Here is an 18,537-nt window from a genome sequence, read left to right on the forward strand (position 1 = left end):
CGAGGACATTGGCAGCAGTACAGTGCAAGGCATAATAAATTATTAGAAGTTACAATAAAATAAATTGGTGAAAAAGAGGAATATTAAGGCATGTTCATAGGTTCATGGATCATTCAGAAATCGGGTGGGTCAGAAATGCTCAGAAGCCCTTTCCTCCAAACGATGATAGAAGCACCATCTTTGAGCATGCCTTGGACAGGAGGGAGAAAAATTCTTGATAAGTAATGAGGTGAAAGGATACCATGGGAAGAAATGAATGTAGAGATGAGATTTCAATCAGATCTGCCAGTGAAACACACACACATACAACACTGGAGGAACTCAGCAAGTCAGGCAGTGCTTATGGAGAGGAATAAAGAGTGAACGTTTCAGGCCGAGGTACTCCACATGATTCACTCATTATTTAGTGTTAAGGGGTCTGTACATAGAACACTACAGCACAGTACAGGCCCTTCAGCCCACAATATAGTGCCAACCCTCTAGCCTATTCCCAGATCAATCTAACCCTTCTCTCCAACATGGCCCTTCAGTTTTCTCTCATCCACATGCCTATCTAAGAGCTTAAATGCCCCTACCGTGGCCTCCGGCAGAGCGTTCCATGCACCCACCACTCTGTGTGGAAAAGAAAACAAACACCTGACATTCCCCCCATACTTTTCTCCAATCACCTTAAAATTATGTTCCCTCGTATTAGCCATTTCCACCTTGGGAAAAAGTCTCTTGTTATCCATTCGATCTATACGTCTCATAAATCTCATACACCTTTACATGTCACCTCATCCTTCTTCGCTCCAGAGAGAAAAGCCCTCGCTCACTCAACCTATCCTCATAAGACATGCTCTCTGATCCTGGTAAATCTCTGCAGCCTTTCTAAAGCCTCCATGCCCTTCCTAAAACAAGGCAACCAGTACTGAACACAATATTCCAAGTGTGGTTTAACTATTGTTTATGGAGCTGCAACATCACCTCTTGGCTCTTGAACTCAATCCCCTGACTAATGAAGGCTAACAGACCATACACCTTCTTAAACCTATTAGCATGTGCAGCAACTTTGAGGAATTTAAGAGAGAGATCCCTCTCTTCCTTCACACAAAGAATCCTGCTATTAACCCTGTACTCTGTCTTCAAATTTGACCTTCCAAAGTGAATCACTTCACTTCAGAAAAAGCTAGGCAGAGATATGGCAGATGGAGTTCCAGGTTGAAATCCATCATCCACCTCTAAGCCCAGCTCTGCTCTGCATTCCATCTATTAAAAGTTAATTCTTTCAGACCATTATAGCAGGGAATGTCCCTCAGCCTCAACAATGCAACCAAGAGCAGGTCCTCACCGGTCACGAACGATGAGAGAGATCTTGTCCTGTGGTGCCTTTTTCAGGGCCTTGTGAGCTTTGCCGGTGCTCCAGCCTGCACACGTGTTCCCATCCAGCTGCAGGATCTGGTCCCCGAAGCGCAGGCCCACGAGCGAGGCGGGAGAATTAGCTTGCACCAGCTGGACAAAAATTCCCTGGAAGAGAAGAGGGAGTAGGTAATAGTCAAAGAGAATAGCTTTTCTACTTTAAACAACTTCTTGATCGGAGTTTACATTTCAGTGAAAGATTTCTAATGTAGGCGGTATGACAGGAGTATTGTACAGGGAACCGTCCCGTCCCAGCTGACAGTCTTGTACGGGGAACCGCCCCGTCCCAGCTGCCAGTCTTGTACGGGGAACCGCCCCGTCCCAGCTGACAGTCTTGTACAGGGAACCGCCCCGTCCCAGCTGACAGTCTTGTACGGGGAACTGCCCCGTCCCAGCTGACAGTCTTGTACGGGGAACCGCCCCGTCCCAGCTGACAGTCTTGTACAGCGAACTGTCCCGTCCCAGCTGACAGTTTTAGACAGGGAACCGTCCCATACCAGCTGACAGTTTTAGGCAGGGAACCGCCCCATCCCAGCTGACAGTCTTGTACAGGGAACCACCCTGTCCCAGCTGACAGTCTTGTACAGGGAACCGCCCCGTCCCAGCTGACAGTCTTGTACAGGGAACCGCCCCGTCCCAGCTGACAGTCTTGTACAGGGAACCGCCCCAGCTGACAGTTTTAGACAGGGAACCGCCCCGTCCCAGCTGACAGTTTTAGACAGGGAACCATCCCGTCCCAGCTGACAGCTTTAGACAGGGACCCGCCCCATACCAGCTAGTTAAGAAAGTAAATACCAGCCAGAATATTAAGGGAATCACCAGCAGTTTGTGAACTGTCTATTTCCCTCCATAGATGCTGCCTGACCTGTAGTGTACCTCTGGCATTTTGTGCGTTAGTCCAGCCCGAAATGATGTACCAGTAGACTTAAGGACAGCTTCCATATGGTGTTCTCAGACTCCAGCTTTCTGTGTGTGCTCCTCACAGTTTCCATCATCTCCAGAACCTCTTGTGTTTATGGCATAGGAGAGTCTATGCAGGAGGGGGAAGGTAGGTGCGTGGGGGAGGGAATAATGTGAAGATCTGGGGAAGGCAAAGGGCTGAAGAAGGAATCAGATAGAAAAGGAGAGTAGATAATGGAAACAGGGAAAGCAGGTGGTGAACCAGAGGGAGAAAGGTTGTAGGTGATAGGCAGGTCATGAGGGTGAAGGAAGGGAAAGAGAAAGGATAATGGAACTACAGGGATTAGGGAAAACAAATGTTGCGGGGTGAGGGGGGCTGAAGAGACTGGTTACTGGAAGAGAAATTGTGTCGATGCCATCAGGTTGGAGACTACCAAGACAGAATATGAGGTGCTGCTACTCCAGTCTGCACTTGGAACCAATGTGGTTTTGCGGGAGGCGTGTAGACAAACCTGTCACCGTGGGAATGTGAAGTGGAATTGGAATGTGGGAGATCCTGGCTGTGGACAGAGCGAAGGTGCTTGATCTTTGAAGACCTATCCTGGGCCCAACATATTGATGACATCAATGAGAAGGGATGCCAGTGGCTATATTTCTTTTGGGAGTTTAAGGACATTTGGTATAAACTCTTCTCAGGCTTCTAGCCTGATTATAACTGATGTTTCGATGACAAACTCAGGGATGATGCCTGGGCACGTCTGATGAAGATGGCGGACTTTATCATCAAAATGTCTGTTATAATCAACCCGAATAAAGCCCGAGAAGAGTTTATTCCTCATATATGTGGGAAAGCACTAGATCCTTTCTTTTGACATTTGGTACGTCACCAAAAACTCCAGTAAATTTCTACGGTTTTACCGTGAAGTGTATTCTGACTGGTTGCATCACCATCTGGTATGGAAGCAAATGCACAGGATCAGAAAAAGCTGCAGAAGGTTGTAAACTCTGCCAGCTCCATCATAGGCACTGGCCTCTCCATCATCGAGGACATCTTCAAAAGCAGATGCTTCAAGAATGCAGCATTCTTCATTAGGGACCCTCGTCACCCAGTACTCTTCTCATTGCTACCATCAGGGAGGAGGTACAGGAGCCTGAAGATGCTCAATCAACATTTTAGGAACAGCTTCTTTCCCTCCACCATCTGATTTCTGAATGGTCCAAGAACTCACGAACACTACGTCACTATGTTACTCTCTGGTTATGTGACCACTGATGCCAGGGAGACAATCTCTGAAGAATATTGATAATGGCTGGAGTCACATCTTGTAAAGACACTGCCCAGAAGAAGGTGATGGCAAATCATTTCTGTTGAAAAATTTGCCAAGAACAATCATGGTAGTGGAAAGACCTTGATCACCCACATCATACAATATGGCATGTAACTTATACTTTATGTATTGCACTGTACTACAACATGAAACAATAAATCTCATGACATATGTCTGTGATAATAAACCTGATTCTGATGGGAATCATGAAATAAGCTCTCCAAAGATGGCAGTTACTAGGAACAGGAGATAAGGTTCAATTTCAAGGTGTAGAAATCAGATTCAGGTCTTAGAGCTGGTTGAAAAGCCTGCAGGAGATCGTGGGCCAATGGGCTTGTATTGTGTTGTACTGTACTATCTTCATTTTTCTATCATTTATGTAGTTGGTGAGTAATGTGTGATGGGACATTGGAGTCCATTTGGGACGAGGCTACTTACTCTGTCGATCGAGCGGAGACGAAGCCCGACCTTTCCATCCTGGTCCTTACAGAGGATCACTTCACGGACACCAGGTCTAATCTCAGCCCGGTGGAACCCCAGGCTGTTTCCTGACACTGGGGCCACCATGTTACCCAGAGAAGGCTGACCACCAGCAACCTGCAGCAGAGAGAAACAAAATATGTTGTAGATGTAATCTCCCATTTCATCTCATGTTGTCGACCTTTATTGCTTATTTACTTTTTGTTATTATTTTCTTTGGTTTATTTGTGAATGCCCACAAGAAAATGAATCTCAAGGTTGTCTACGATGACATATGTATATACTTTGATAATAATTTACTTTGAAGATTTGCTTTATTTGTCACTTTGAAACATACAGTGAAATACATTGACCACCACTGCCCAAGGATGTGCTGGGGGCAGACTACAAGAGTTGTTGTGCATCTGGTGCCAACATAGCATGCTCACAACTTACTAACCCTAACTTGTACATCTTTGGAATGTGGGAGGAAACCAGAGAACCAAGAGGAAATCCACATTGTCACTGGGAGAACTCCTTAAATCCTTTAACAACATGGTGCAGGTGACTACTGGCGATATCCTGCAGACAATTCAGAAAACTACTACTTCTACTTCTTTTAAATATGCTTCTAGTACTAAACTGTGTGTGATTGGAGCCTGTAATTTACATTTTGATGCTGTGTTTTTGGGCCTACTAAGCGATCTAGCCTTTTTCCTGTCTCCAGGGAAATTCAATGAGGTGGAGAGCTGAGTGTGTGGTCTAAAAGCAGAGCACGAACCCACAGTCGGGTCCATTACTACTCACCAATTTAAGTGTCGAGCGAGATTGAGATCGATGAGGGCGAGAGGGGAAGGCGAGCAGGTACTCAGTGCTATCTGCCTGTGTTTGACTGGTCTCCCTCTCTCCTGCTGGTGGAGGAAGGTGCAGGAGTCTTCCTCATGCTACAAGGTTTGCTTGATGCAGGTCTTGGCTGTGGACTTGATTTTACTCTGTGGTTCATATTAAATGTGTTTCTGCTTTCTGGTTATTCTCTTTTTTTTTGCTATTTTTGTGCAGACTGACTGCAAGGCCTGCAGTCAATGAACTAAACTGAACACTCCTAGACCATTTCAAGGACTCTACAGTTTGATGTTTAATATTCTGTGTGTTATTTATTCACTTTTTGCTGTTTGTGTGATTTGTTCTTTTCATGTGCTGGGTGTTTGATGTTTGCTTTGAACAGATTCCATGCTATTTGTTTTGTGGCTGCCTGTGGGAGGACCAATCTCTGGCTTGTACACTATACACATACTTTGATAATAAATGTATTTTGAATCTTTGAACTCCATATCTCCCTGAGAGTGACTACACAGGTTGACAGGATGGTACAGAAGGCATATGGTACACTTGCCTTTTATTAGTCAAAGCACTGAGTTCAAGAGTTGGGAAGTTAAACTCAGTGACAACTTTATTAATTTTACCTAATAAAGTGGCCTCTGAGTGTACGTCCATAGTCTTCTGCTGCTGCAATTTGTCCACTTAAAGGTTCAAAGTAAATTTATTGAAGTACATACTATGTCACCATATATAACCCTGAGATTCATTTCCTTGCAGGTATACTCAATAAATCAATAATAGAATCAATGAAAGACCACACCAATTTGGGCATTCAACCAGTGTGCAAAAGTCAACAAACTGTGCCGATACAAAAATAAATAAATAATAAGTAAATAAGCAATAAGTAGGTTTATAAGTAATAAAGGTTTGACTGTTGTTCACTCAGAGATGCTCTTCTTCACACCACTGTTGTACCACGTGGTTATTTGAGTTGCTGTTGCCTTCCTGTCAGGTTGAACCAGACTGGCCGTTCTCCTCTGACTCTCTCATTAACAAGGCGTTTTCATCCTCAGAACTGCTCACTGGATGACGTTTTTTGTTTGCACCATTCTCTGTGAACCTGAGAGACTGCTGTGTGTGAAAATCCCAGATCAGCAGTTTCTGAGATACTCAAGCCACCCTGTCTGGCACCAACAAGCATTCACAGTCAAAGTCACTTAGATCACATTTCTTCCACATTTCTGATGTTTGATCCGAACAACTGAACAGCTTGACCACGTCTGCATGGTTTTATGCATTGAGCTACTGCCACATGATTGGCTGATTAGATATTTGCATTGAGGTGTACTCGTGTACCTAACAAAGTGACCACAGGTGTATATTGCAGCTTTATAAAACTTTAGTTAGGCCGTAACTAGAATATTGCATTCAGTTCTGGTCATCCTTTCATAGAAAAGATGTATTATCATTGGAGAGAGTCCAGAGGAGCTTTACGAGGGTGATTCTGGGAATAAAGGGGTTAATGTATGAGGAGCATTCGGTAGCTTTGGGCCTGTACTCACTAGAATTTAGAAGAGTCTCATTGAAACCTATTGAATGTTGAAAGGACTAGATAAAGTGGATGTGGAAAAGATATTTCCTCTGGTGGGGGTATCCAGAACTAGAGGGCACAGCCTCAAAATTGAGGGGTGACTTTTAGAACAGAAGTAAGGAGGATTTCTTTTTAGTCAGAGAGTAGTGAATCTGTGGAATGCTCTACCACAGATTGTGGTTGAGGCCAAGTCCATGTGTATATTTAAAGTGGAAGTTGATAGATTCCTGATTAGTTGGGGCATCAAGGGATATGGTGAGTGGGCAGGTGCATGGGGTTGAATGGAGTTTGGGATCAGCCATGATGAAATGGCAGAGTAGACTCAATGGATTGAATGGCCTAATTCTGCTCCTATGTCTTATGGTCTTCTGGTAGAGGCTTTGAGAGGGTGCTGAAGAGATTCGCCAGGTTGCCGCCTGGATTAGAGGGCATGAACTATAAGGAGAGGTTGGCAAATGGGTTGTTTTCTGTGGAGCGGTGAAGGCTGAGGAAAGATCTAATGAGAGTCTTTTTTAAGATTATGAGAAACATTGAGTACAGAGTTAATAACTTTTTCCCAGAACTGGAACATCTAATAGCAGAAGGCATGCATTGAAAGTTGAATACAATAGAGGTTTTAAGAGGCTCTTAGGTATGCACATGAACGTGCAGGAAATGGAGGGATATGGACGTTGTGTATATCATGATGGGCTGAGGGTCTATTCCTGTGCTTTACTGTTCTATGTTGTGAGTTTACTGGGTTCCCCCAGCCCTGTCAGATGCTTACCCCAGACTCGGAGACAGGCACCAGGGACAAGTCTTGCTGCAGCTTCTCACTGTTCAGATCGAGGCCCATGTAGTTGCCCAGTTCCTGGAGATCTGGGTACAGACCTGAAGCGGGAGGAGAAGCACCAGTCAGAAACTCCGACCCTGTTAGGGAGAATGTTAGCAATGGGAATCGGGGGCCCTTGTCACTGAAGTGATGTCTACACCCTGGATTTTGACCCTTCTACTAATGAAAACAGAGCAACTGCAAAGTTCCTACACTAGTCCCTCAACTAACCCTACTCCCCATAACCTTCACTCTTAAACCACCACTCTCATCCACCGCTCCTCCATGAAATATAACCTCAGCCATCCAATCCATCCACAAAAACCAAGATTTCTTGGTGGCCAACCATTTTAATTCCTATCCCCATTCCTGTTCTGACATGTCAGTCCATAGCCATTGCTTCTGCCACGATGAGGCCACTCTCAGAGTGGAGGAGCAACACCTCATATTCCATCTAGGTAGGCTCCAGCCCAATGGCATGAACATTGATTTCTCCAACATTCAGCATGCATTTTCCCCTCCCCCTTTCCTCTTCTTCACTCCCCACTCTGCTGCTTATCACTTCTCCTCAGCTGCCCATCACCTCTCCTGATGCCCCTCTTCCTTCCCTTTCTCCCATGGCCCACTCTCCTCTCCTATCAAGATTCCTTTTCTCAGGCCCCTTTTCCACCTATCACCTCCCAGCTTCTTACTTCAACTCCCTTTCCCCAACCCACCTTCTAACTTGCTCTCCTCCCCCCCCCCATTCTTATTGTGGCATCTTCCCCCTTCCTTTCTAGACCTAATGAAGGGTCTCAGCTTGAAACATCGACTGTTTATTCATTTCCATGGATACTGCCGGACCTGCTGAGTTCCTCCAGTATTTTTTGTGTATTGTACTGGGTTTCCAACATCTGCAGAATCTCTTGTGTTTGTCCAATTTTCCCCATCATTGTAATTTTATAGAGTTAAACTCTGAGTAACTCCTCAGTTTGAGTCTGACCAGCTCCTCAGTCCTGAGCCAGCGCCCTGCAACTTAATCCCCCCCAAAACTGATTTCCCTCCTGACTCACCACTTTTCAGTTCTGCTTCTTTTTGCACAGCTGCTGCCTAACTTGTTGAGTATTTCCAGCATTTCCCGTTTTTATTTGTGATTTACAGCGGCTACAGGTTTTTATTTGTTGATGAACCCACGGCTGATTAGTGACATACAAAATGTCTATTTTCTACAAAGAGCGATTCCTGACCTCTGGTTCCTAAACAAGTGACAACGTGGAGAGTGGAGGGAAGAGGTGGCCTAGTTGATTCTCCACGCTTATCCACTTCTGCCCTCACTTTGCAGCCGACACTGTCTCAGCATTCTGAATTGTCAGCACTACCACTTGGACTGAGTGGTGCACAGAGGGTAGAGGAGTTACAGGGACAGGGGAGGACAAAGTCCATGGTGAAGGTGCAGATGCTGTGGTCGAACCAGGGTCTGGTTTGCCAATGAGAAGCTGAATTTTGAAGTCTGCGTGGGGTAGTGAGGTTGTGTGGATGGCAAAAGGAGGAGACAGTGTGTAGACAGGTATCCAGAACTCACCATCTCCATCATGCAAGGCTTTGGCTTCGATGGCCAGCGAGGCCTGGTTGGCCACAATAGTGGACTGATCCTGAGGAAATTAAACTTTAAAAAGGTCAGTGTTGCATGTACAACAAACAGCCAGCGTCACCCAAATGCAGGAATAAAATCTCCCCCAACTCATTCCCATCCCAGCTTCTGTTTAAATAACAAGTTGCTTCATTTTGGTTCCCATTTTGTTTCTGTCAGTTTCTGTGTATTTTAAGTTTATGGCTTTAGTATTTGTGTGAGAAGCTCTAGGTTTTTGGAAAATAAATCAATGTTAGACTTCCTCTGCATTAAGATGTGCAAAGACGTTATTTCATGGGTTACCCTTGCTGTCCTTCAAGGGACCATTAATATTTTAGATTTTTTATGGACTATTAGGGCTATTTTATATTTTGTTAATATGGTTGCAAAGTTTGTGTTGTGGCATGGTATGGGAAGTGTAAACAGAGAGAAGACTGGTTTTCATGAGCTGTGTTCTCAATATAGCAATTTCTTGTGGCCATGATACATCCACACAGAATACATCAAATATATAGTGGTTTCCAGTTATTTGGGCCATCGGTTAATCAGCGCAGTGGCTTATTTGGGACACCTCCTAAAGAACAAAAACTAATTGGGAAAATAGCCAGGATTCCCTTTCTTTATTTGGGACACTATACTACCTGATTGGGACAGGAAGCTGTTGCTGAACAGTTTCTAACTAGTGTTAGTCACATGCACTTTTAGTTAGACAATACACTGTGCTTAGAACAAACAGTCTTTAAATATCATCAGATACGTGTACTTCTGTTCAAAAGCAGTAATTTTGTTACTGATAGTTGGCAAGAAATAAACATGAAAGCAATTTAGGACTGTTTTGCTCACTGTGGTTTCAAGCATTCAGGCTTGGAGATGCCAGAAATGACCAGGAGTAAAAATGAAACAATTTCACTGGTTCAACAAGTTAAGCACTATGAAGAATTAAAGTATTGACCATCATCTTGAATGTTATAATGAAAATGAAGATTTGGAAGATGCAATCATTGTTAGCATTTTATGAAGGCACTCCATTACCTACACAATGTGTCTGCACTGATTTTGTTCATTTACAATCAATCAAAAAAACCACCACCAATAACTTTTAGGAACTAATACACAGTTTTATAGTATTGTCATGGTATTGATAGAGTTCTACCTTGTTCTGTATTTCATTTAACTGAGTAATAAATTATGTACTTATTGTATTTAAATGGTAGCACATATTTTTAAATACCCCTTAAATTTTTTCCATGAAACTTCAGCTAATTGGGACAAACACTTAATAAGACCAAAATGTACTTGGCCTGATGTGTCCCAATTAACTAGAATCCACAATTTCATATATGGAACTGATCCACGCAGAACGCTTGCTGACAAGTTAGTTTATCATAGCTACCATTCAAAGGATTGGCCTTGAACAACTCAATTTCACAATAACGCAACCATTGTCTGCACTGACCTGCATTATTTTGGAGACCTTGAGGTCCTCTAGTGATGGATACAGAGCCATCTTGTAGTCCGACCTGTAGGTAAAAGTGGACAGAGTCATCAACTACAGATCCATATACCGTAGTTACAGTTACATATTTCTTATTGTAACATATAGTAATTGTTTTTATATATTTCTTCATATTGCTGCTGCAAAACTACAAATTTCACGACATATGTCAGTGATAGTAAACCTGGCAAACTTGGAGAGCTGTGATCTACAGAATGACAACTGGTCATTTAAAAAGATACAAGAGATCCTGCAGATGCTGGAAATCCAGAGCAGCACACACAAAATGCTGGAGGAACTCAGCAGGCCAGGCAGCATCTATGGATAGGAAAGATCAATTGATGTTTTGGGCTGAATCCCTTTATCAGGACTTCTGATCCTCCCCCCTTCCCCTTCCCACTTTTCAATTCCCCATTTTGGTTTCCCACTCATCCCTTCTCTTCTCACCTGCCCATCACATCCCTCTGGTGCCCCTCCTCCTTCCCTTTCTTCCATGGTCCACTTTCCTCTCCCATCAGATTCCTTCTTCTTCAGCCCTTTACCTTTTCTGCTTCTCACTTCACTCCCTCTCTTCCATCCACTCACCCTCCTCCTCACGTCATCTCACCTCACCTCACCTATCACTTGCCAGTCTGGACTCCTTCCTTTCCCCTCCACCTTCTTATTCTGGCTTATTCCCACTTCCAATCCAGTCCTGATGAATGGTCTCAGCCTAAAAATTCCTCTCCATAGATTCTCCGAGCTGCTGAGCCCCTCTAACATTAGTCTGTGTCAAGTCGAGTCACTTTTTATTGTCATTTCGACCATAACTGCTGGTACAGTACACAGTAAAAATGAGACATTTTTCAGGATCATGGTGCTACGTGAATAATACAAAAACTACACTGAACTACGCAAAAAAACAACAGAAAACTACACTAGACTACAGACCTATCCAGGACTGCATAAAGTGCACAAAACAGTGCAGGCATTACAATAAATAATAAACAAGACAATAGGCACAGTAAAGGGCAGTAGGTTGGTGTCAAGCCAGGCGCTGGGTATTGAGGAGTCTGATGGCTTGGGGGAAGAAACTGTTACATAGTCTGGTCGTGAGAGCCCAAATGCTTCGGTGCCTTTTGCCAGATGGCAGGAGGGAGAAGAGTTTATATGAGGGGTGTGTGGGGTTCTTCATAATGCTGTTTGCTTTACGGATGCAGTGTGTGGTGTAAATGTCTCTAATGGTGGGAAGAGAGACCCCAATGATCTTCTCAGCTGACCTCACTATCCGCTGCAGGGTCTTGCGATCTGAGATGGTGCAATTTCTGAACCAGGCAGTGATGCAGCTGCTCAGGATGCTCTCAATACAACCTCTGTAGAATGTGGTGAGGATGGGGGGTGGGAGATGGACTTTTCTCAGCCCTTGCAGGAAGTAGAGACACTGCTGGGCTTTCTTCGCTATGGAGCTGGTGTTGAGGGACCAGGTGAGATTCTCCGCCAGGTGAACACCAAGAAATTTGGTGCTCTTAATGATCTCTACGAAGGAGTCGTCAATGTTCAGCGGAGAGTGGTCACTCCGTGTCCTCCTGAAGTCAGCAACCAGCTCTTTTGTTTTGTTCACATTCAGAGACAGGTTGTTGGCTCTGCACCAGTCCGTTAGCCGCTGCACCTCCTCTCCGTATGCTGACTCATTGTTTTGCTGATGAGACCCTCCATGATCATTGGCGAACTTGATGATGTGGTTTGAGCTGTGTGTTGCAGCACAGTCGTGGGTCAGCAGAGTGAACAGCAGTGGACTGAGTTCACAGCCCTGGGGGGCCCCTGTGCTCAGTGTGATGGTGTTGGAGATGCTGCTTCTGATCCGGACTGACTGAGGTCTCCCAGTCATGAAGTCTAGGATCCAGTTGCAGAGGGAGGTGTTCAGGCCCAGTAGGCTCAGCTTTCCAATCAGTTTCTGAGGAATGATTGTGTTGAATGCTGAACTGAAGTCTGTGAACAGCATTCAAACCTATGTGTCTTTTTTGTCCAGGTGGGTTAGGGCCAGGTGGAGGGTGATGGCAATGACATTGTCTGTTGAACAGTTGGGATGGTACGCGAACTGCAGGGGGTCCAGTGAGGGGGGCAACAGGGTTTTGATGTGCCTCATGATGAGCCTCTCGAAACACTTCATGATGATGGATGTGAGTGCAATATGATGGTGGTCGTTGAGGCAGGACACTGGAGACGGGGGGGAGAAACACCCCCACTCGGCCAGCTTTTCTGCAAGGAAAACAGGCCCAGCCTATCCAATCTCTCCTCATATCTGAGGCATTCTACCCTGTATAATCCTGGAGAATCTCCTCCGCAGCCTGTCCACTGCCTTCATTTCCTTCCCAAGGGGTGACAATCAGAATAGCACACCTTACTCCAGCTTTGCTTCTACCTAATCTTCTGTGAAGTAGTACTGAGACCCTGCTGCTATGTTGCATCCAGAGAACATTCTGTCTGCTTTGTCACCACCTTGTCTAACACTGCAACCTTCAGGGGTCCTTGGACTGGTAGACCAAGATCCCTTTTGTCCTCAGTACACCCTAGGGCCTGACCATTCAGGGTGTGCTCCCCAAAATGCTTCACCTCACAGTTATCTGCGTCTTCTGTTGCTCTGCCCGATTTAGCAGCTCATCTATTTCATTCTGTAGCCAATAAGGTTACCCTCCTCAACACCAGTAACAAGGTTTTCAAAGGGCTGTGGAGGAAAGGCGAAACATTTCAGGAACAGCTTCTTCCTCTCCGCCATCAAACTTCTAAATGGGCAGTGAACCCATGAACACCACCTCACTATTTTTTCCATCTCTTTTTGAACTACTTACCTAAATTTTCTATTTTTATATACAATTTTTATTATAATTTATAGTGTAATTAAACCAGATTCTGTTTCTGAAATGGACTTGAGGCAAGAATAAATCGTGAGTGGATGGTTGTTCGGTTCTATAGATGCACAGCACAGAAGAGCCAACTGATTGAACCACGGTCTGGTGTGGAAGCACCAATGCCCAAGAACAGAAAAGCTTACAGAAATTGGTGGATGCAGCCAAGTCCATCACAGGCAAAGCCCTCCCCACCAATGAGCACATTTACATGGAGTGCTGTCACAAGACAGCAGCAGCCATCGAGGTCTCACTACTACAGATGGGCAGGAGGTACAGAAGACTTAGGTCCCACACCTCCAGGTTCAGAAACAGTTATTACCCTCTAACCATTAGGGTTGATGTGTTGTGCGTTCAGAGATGCTGGTCGGCACACCACTGTTGTAATGTGTGGTTATTTGAGTTACTGTCACCTTGAACCAGTCTGGCTATTTTTCACTGACCTCTCTCATTAACAAAGCATTTTCACGCTGCTACTTACTGAATTCTGTTTTGTTTTTCGCACCATTCTCTGTAAACTCTAGAGACCATTGTGAGTGAAAATCCCAGGAGATCAGCAGTTTCTGAGATGTTCAAACCACCCCGTCTGACAGCAACAATCATTCCACAGTCAAAGTCACTTAGATCACATTTCTCCCCCATTCTGCTGTTTGGTCTGAACAACAAATGAACCTCTTGAGACCAAGTCTGCATGTTTTTTATTCATTGAGTTGCTGCCACGATTGGCTGATTAGATATCGGCGTTAATGAGCAGGTGTACCTAATAAAGTGGCCACTGGGTGTAGACTTTGCAGCTCACCTTCTCAGTATTGTCTTTTCTCTATTTGCACATTTTGTCTTTTTTACATTGGTTGTTTGTCCGTCTGTGTTTATGTACAGCCTTTTTAAATTCTATTGTATTTCTTTATTTTACTGGAAGAAAATGAATCTCAGGGTTGTCTATGGTAATATATATGTACTTTGATAGTAAATTTACTTTGATTTGACTGCCTTTTGCTAAACATCCCTCTTTTACTGAGCACAAATGATTTGGTGGAACTTGATTTTCAATCACTTCCTCTTTGGAACAGGTTAAGTGCGATCCTCCCTCTACCCCTGAAGCCAAGGTGTGTATCCAAGCCTGCTTTAGCCTAGTAAATAACACATCAATATGATCAACTCTGAAATGTATTTTAATCACCTTCCCAGTGTGGTTTTGTTACACCCTGTGACCTCAGTCTTCCTCAAACAGTGTACACCTGGACATGGAGACCACTGCTCCACACATTCTCACACAGTATCCAACAGTCTCCCTACAGGGGGATATGGAGAGGATGCTTCCTCTTATGGAAGCATCTCAATGTAGAAGGATGTTCAGTGGTTCATTAAGAGAGATTCAAAGAGATTAGCTTTATTTGTCATGTACTTTGAAACACACAGTCAAATGCGTCATTTTGCATCAATGACCAGCACAGACCGAGGGCTTGCTGGGGACAGCTCACAAGTGTCACCATAACATGTCCCCAGTTTACTGACCCTAACCTGTACATCTCTGGAATGTGGGAGAAAACTGAAGCACCCAGACGAAACCCACGCGGACACAGGGAGAACGTACAAACTCCTTACAGACAGCAGTGCGAATTGAACTCTAATCACAAGATCGCTGGTTCTGTAAAGCGCTATGCTACCATACTGCCCAAAGTTAGATCTGAGATTGTCCGATCAATCCAATGACTCACTCATCTCCCTGTAAACCTATTCTCTCTCATATGCCTATCAACACTTCAACTCATCTCCACCCAACTACATCAGGGGTAACTTATAATAGCCACACAGTCTTCAACACACTTGTTGATAAGCTGAACATGGAGCAGTCTACTGACTCAAAGCAGGCACGCAGAATCTTATCTATTTTCTCAGACCAACAATGTCTGTTGTTCTCTCTACCCCCCCCCCCCCACCACTCCCCATCAGGCACAGGGACCAGAAACAAAAAAATCAGGGTAAATATTAATGGCATATGTCTTGAAATTAGTTTTTTTGGGCAGCAGTACAGTGCAATCATCATTATGCGCAGTGTTGTATGAAATTAGCAATCCTGGTCTTAGATCATGATCGTTCTTGGCAAATATTTTCTACAGGAGTGGTTTGCCATTGTCTTCTTCTGGGCAGTGTCTTTACAAGATGGGTGACCCCAGCCATTAACAATACTCTTCTGCCAGGCTGACGATCTCTGAAGAGTATTGATAATGGCTGAGCTGACCTGCCTTGTAAAGACACTGGCAGGAGAAGACAATGGCAAACCACTTCTGTTAGAAAAATTTGCCAAGTACAATTATGGTCATAGAAAGACCATGAACACCTACATCATGCAACACAGCAAATAATGAATGAAAGAAATATATATTCAACAAATTAAATAAGCAGTGTAAAAAGAGAGCAAAAAAGAAAAAAAGTATTGAGATAGTGTCTTTTCAGAAATCTGTGGCAGAGGGGAAGACGCTGTTCCTGAAACATGGAGTGTGTGTCTTCAGGCTCCTGTACCTCCTCCCTGAAGGCACCAAAGCATTCGGGCTCTCACGACCAGACTATGTAACAGTTTCTTCCAAGCCATCAGGCTCCTCAATACCCGGAGCCTGGCATGACACCAACCTACTGCCCTCTACTGTGCATATTGTCTTGTTTATTATTTATTATTATTTATTGTAGTGCCTGCACTGTTTTGTGAACTTTATGCAGTCCTGGATAGGTCTGTAGTCTAGTGCAGTTTTTGTGTTTTTTCTTGTACTTCGGTGTAGTTTTTGTATTGTTTCATGTAGCACCATGGTCCTGGAAAACGTTGTCTCATTGTTACTGTGTACTGTACCAGCAGTTATGGTTGAAATGACAATAAAAAGTGACTTGACTTGACTTGAGAAGAGGGAATGTCCTGGGTGATGGGGATCCTTAATGATGAATGTCACTTTTTTGAGGCTGCATCGATCATTATTAAGCATAAAAGCCTGAAAGCATGTACCAATAAGGTCAGCTTCCATCTCAGTTATTAGACTACTGAATCATCCCCTTGTGTGACAAATTGGACTCCTGACCTCACAATCTACCTCCTGGGTGCATTTCACTTTATAATTTGATGTACACATGACAAATAATCTGGAATCTTGTTACGGCCTTGCATCTTGTCTGCCTGCACTAAACTTCCTGTAACTGTAACACTTTGTTCTGCATTTTGTTGTTCCCCCCTATACAAACCTCAATGCATTGATATGATGAAATTATCTGTATGTATAGCATGCAAGGTACAGATTAGGGGCAATAGGCAAGACAAGTTTCTCGTGTGACAATAATAAACCAATTTCAGTCCCAGTTAACCTGTTGGCACATGTTGGGGAATGTGGAGCATTGAAAAGATCAGAGCACCTGGGAGAAATGCATCATTTATTAAAGTACATTTATTATCAAAGTATATATGCGTTACCATACACCGCCTTGAGATTTATTTTCTTGCGGACACTTACAGGGAAAAATACAATACAATTTTATGAAAAAATTCAGAATCTGAATCGGGTTCACTATCACTGATATATGGTGTGAAATTTGTTGTTTTGCAGTAGCAGTACAGTGCAATAGAAAAATATATACTATAAATTACAATAAAAAAGGTGTTAAAAATTAAATAATTAATGCAGAAAGAAAGCAACATTCAGAAATCTGAGGATGGAGGGGAAAGAAAGCTGTCCCTAAAATATTGAGTGCATGTCCTGAGGCTCCTGTGCCCCCTCCTCGATGTTAAGTCATGAAAAGAGGCCATGTCGCTCCCACAACTGCACTTCCAGATCCTGCTCAAACCCCATCAAGTCCACCACAGTGGTTAACCTCCTTGGCAACAGTGATGAGTCAACATACAGAGAGGAGGTAGGGAGGCCTGTCAAAGGGTGTAAGGCCAACAACCCCAGTCTCAAGGTGGACAAGACAAAAGAGATGATTGTGGACTTCAGGAAGGTGCAGGTCGACCACTCTCCATTGCATATGCCGTGGAGAGAGTGAACAGCACAAAGTTCCTTGGTGTGCACACAACAGATGATCTAACCCAGACCCACAACACTACCTTATTAGTCAAGAAGGCACAGCAGTGTCTACATTTTCTGAGGAGATTGAGGCATGCAAGGCTCTCCGCCCCCAAGCTAACAAATTTCTACAGGAGCATCATCGAGTGTCCTGTCTGGCTGCATCATTGTGCGGTACGGAAGCTGCAAGGTATCAGATCAAACACCCCAAGGAAGATAGTAAAGAATGCAGAGAGAACCTTCCTTCCATCTATTGGTGACATTTACTGGTAGCATTGTAGATGAAGGGCCTGAAGCATTATTGAGGATCACTAGGACCCATCCCACAATCTCTGTGACCCACTACCATCAGGGAGGAGATACAGGAGCATCAGGACTAGGACTGCCAGGCAGGGTAACAGCTTCTTCCCCCAGGCTGTGAGACTAATGAATACCCTGCCTCCACAGAGGTCTGGTCAACAGGACTGTGAGTTACTTACTGTTCACTGTACTGTTTACCTGTGCCGTACACTTCAAATGCATCTTGAATTATTTTTATTAACTTATTTGTGGTAATATTTGTTCTATGTGCTGAGTGAGATACATGTTTTATGGTCTGGAGGAACTTTGTTTCATTTAGTTGTATACATGTATGTACAGTCAGATGTCAAACTTGAACTCACAACTTTTTGAGTTTGGGGTTCTTAATAATGGATGCTGCTTTTTTAAGGCATCTTATTTTGAAGACATCCTCAATGGTAGGGAGGCTAGTGCCCATGATGGAGCTACACATAAAACTATACATTAACAAAGACTGACAAACAACCAAGATGCAAAAGACAACAAACTGTGCAAATAGGAACAATACTGGCAGCCACTAATATAGACTGAGACTTGGAAGGATGATATTTATCCCTCTGCTCCACAGCAAAAATGAACTACACAGTTAATTTGTCAGTTCTGACAACTGTCGAAGTAAGTGTCATCGCTGACAATAAAATAAATAAAATAACTGAGCCCAGAACACACGCACTCTTACGACTCAAACATTCTTTTTATTTGACTTGTGCACAACAGCGTGGCTCCATGCACCGTACTGCCCCGAGGTCTGAAAAGAAAACTGCTATTCTTATACAGAATTGGCTTGTCAGTTACAGAGTTCCTGACTTGCAGGATCTATCACTATTCACAATAGAGGTGTTAAAGTCAATCGAAACTTT

The 18,537-nt window shown here is 43.9% G+C and overlaps 1 protein-coding gene across 1 annotated transcript in view; it reads right to left on the bottom strand.

The window, feature by feature from the left end:
- LOC134342654 (syntenin-1-like) overlaps positions 1 to 18,537 on the bottom strand; it is a 41,722-nt gene that overhangs the window by 9,655 nt on the left and 13,530 nt on the right. Inside the window, exons 2-6 of the mRNA XM_063041039.1 lie at positions 10,372 to 10,435; positions 8,868 to 8,937; positions 7,262 to 7,365; positions 4,065 to 4,223; positions 1,331 to 1,506 (exon numbers count right to left, since the gene is read on the bottom strand). Of these exons, the coding sequence (XP_062897109.1) occupies positions 1,331 to 1,506; positions 4,065 to 4,223; positions 7,262 to 7,365; positions 8,868 to 8,937; positions 10,372 to 10,422 (560 nt within the window). The 5' untranslated portion in view covers positions 10,423 to 10,435. The remainder of the gene's footprint in view (positions 1 to 1,330; positions 1,507 to 4,064; positions 4,224 to 7,261; positions 7,366 to 8,867; positions 8,938 to 10,371; positions 10,436 to 18,537) is intronic.

This window comes from Mobula hypostoma, chromosome 2 (genome assembly GCF_963921235.1).
Source record: "Mobula hypostoma chromosome 2, sMobHyp1.1, whole genome shotgun sequence".
NCBI lineage: Eukaryota > Metazoa > Chordata > Chondrichthyes > Myliobatiformes > Myliobatidae > Mobula > Mobula hypostoma.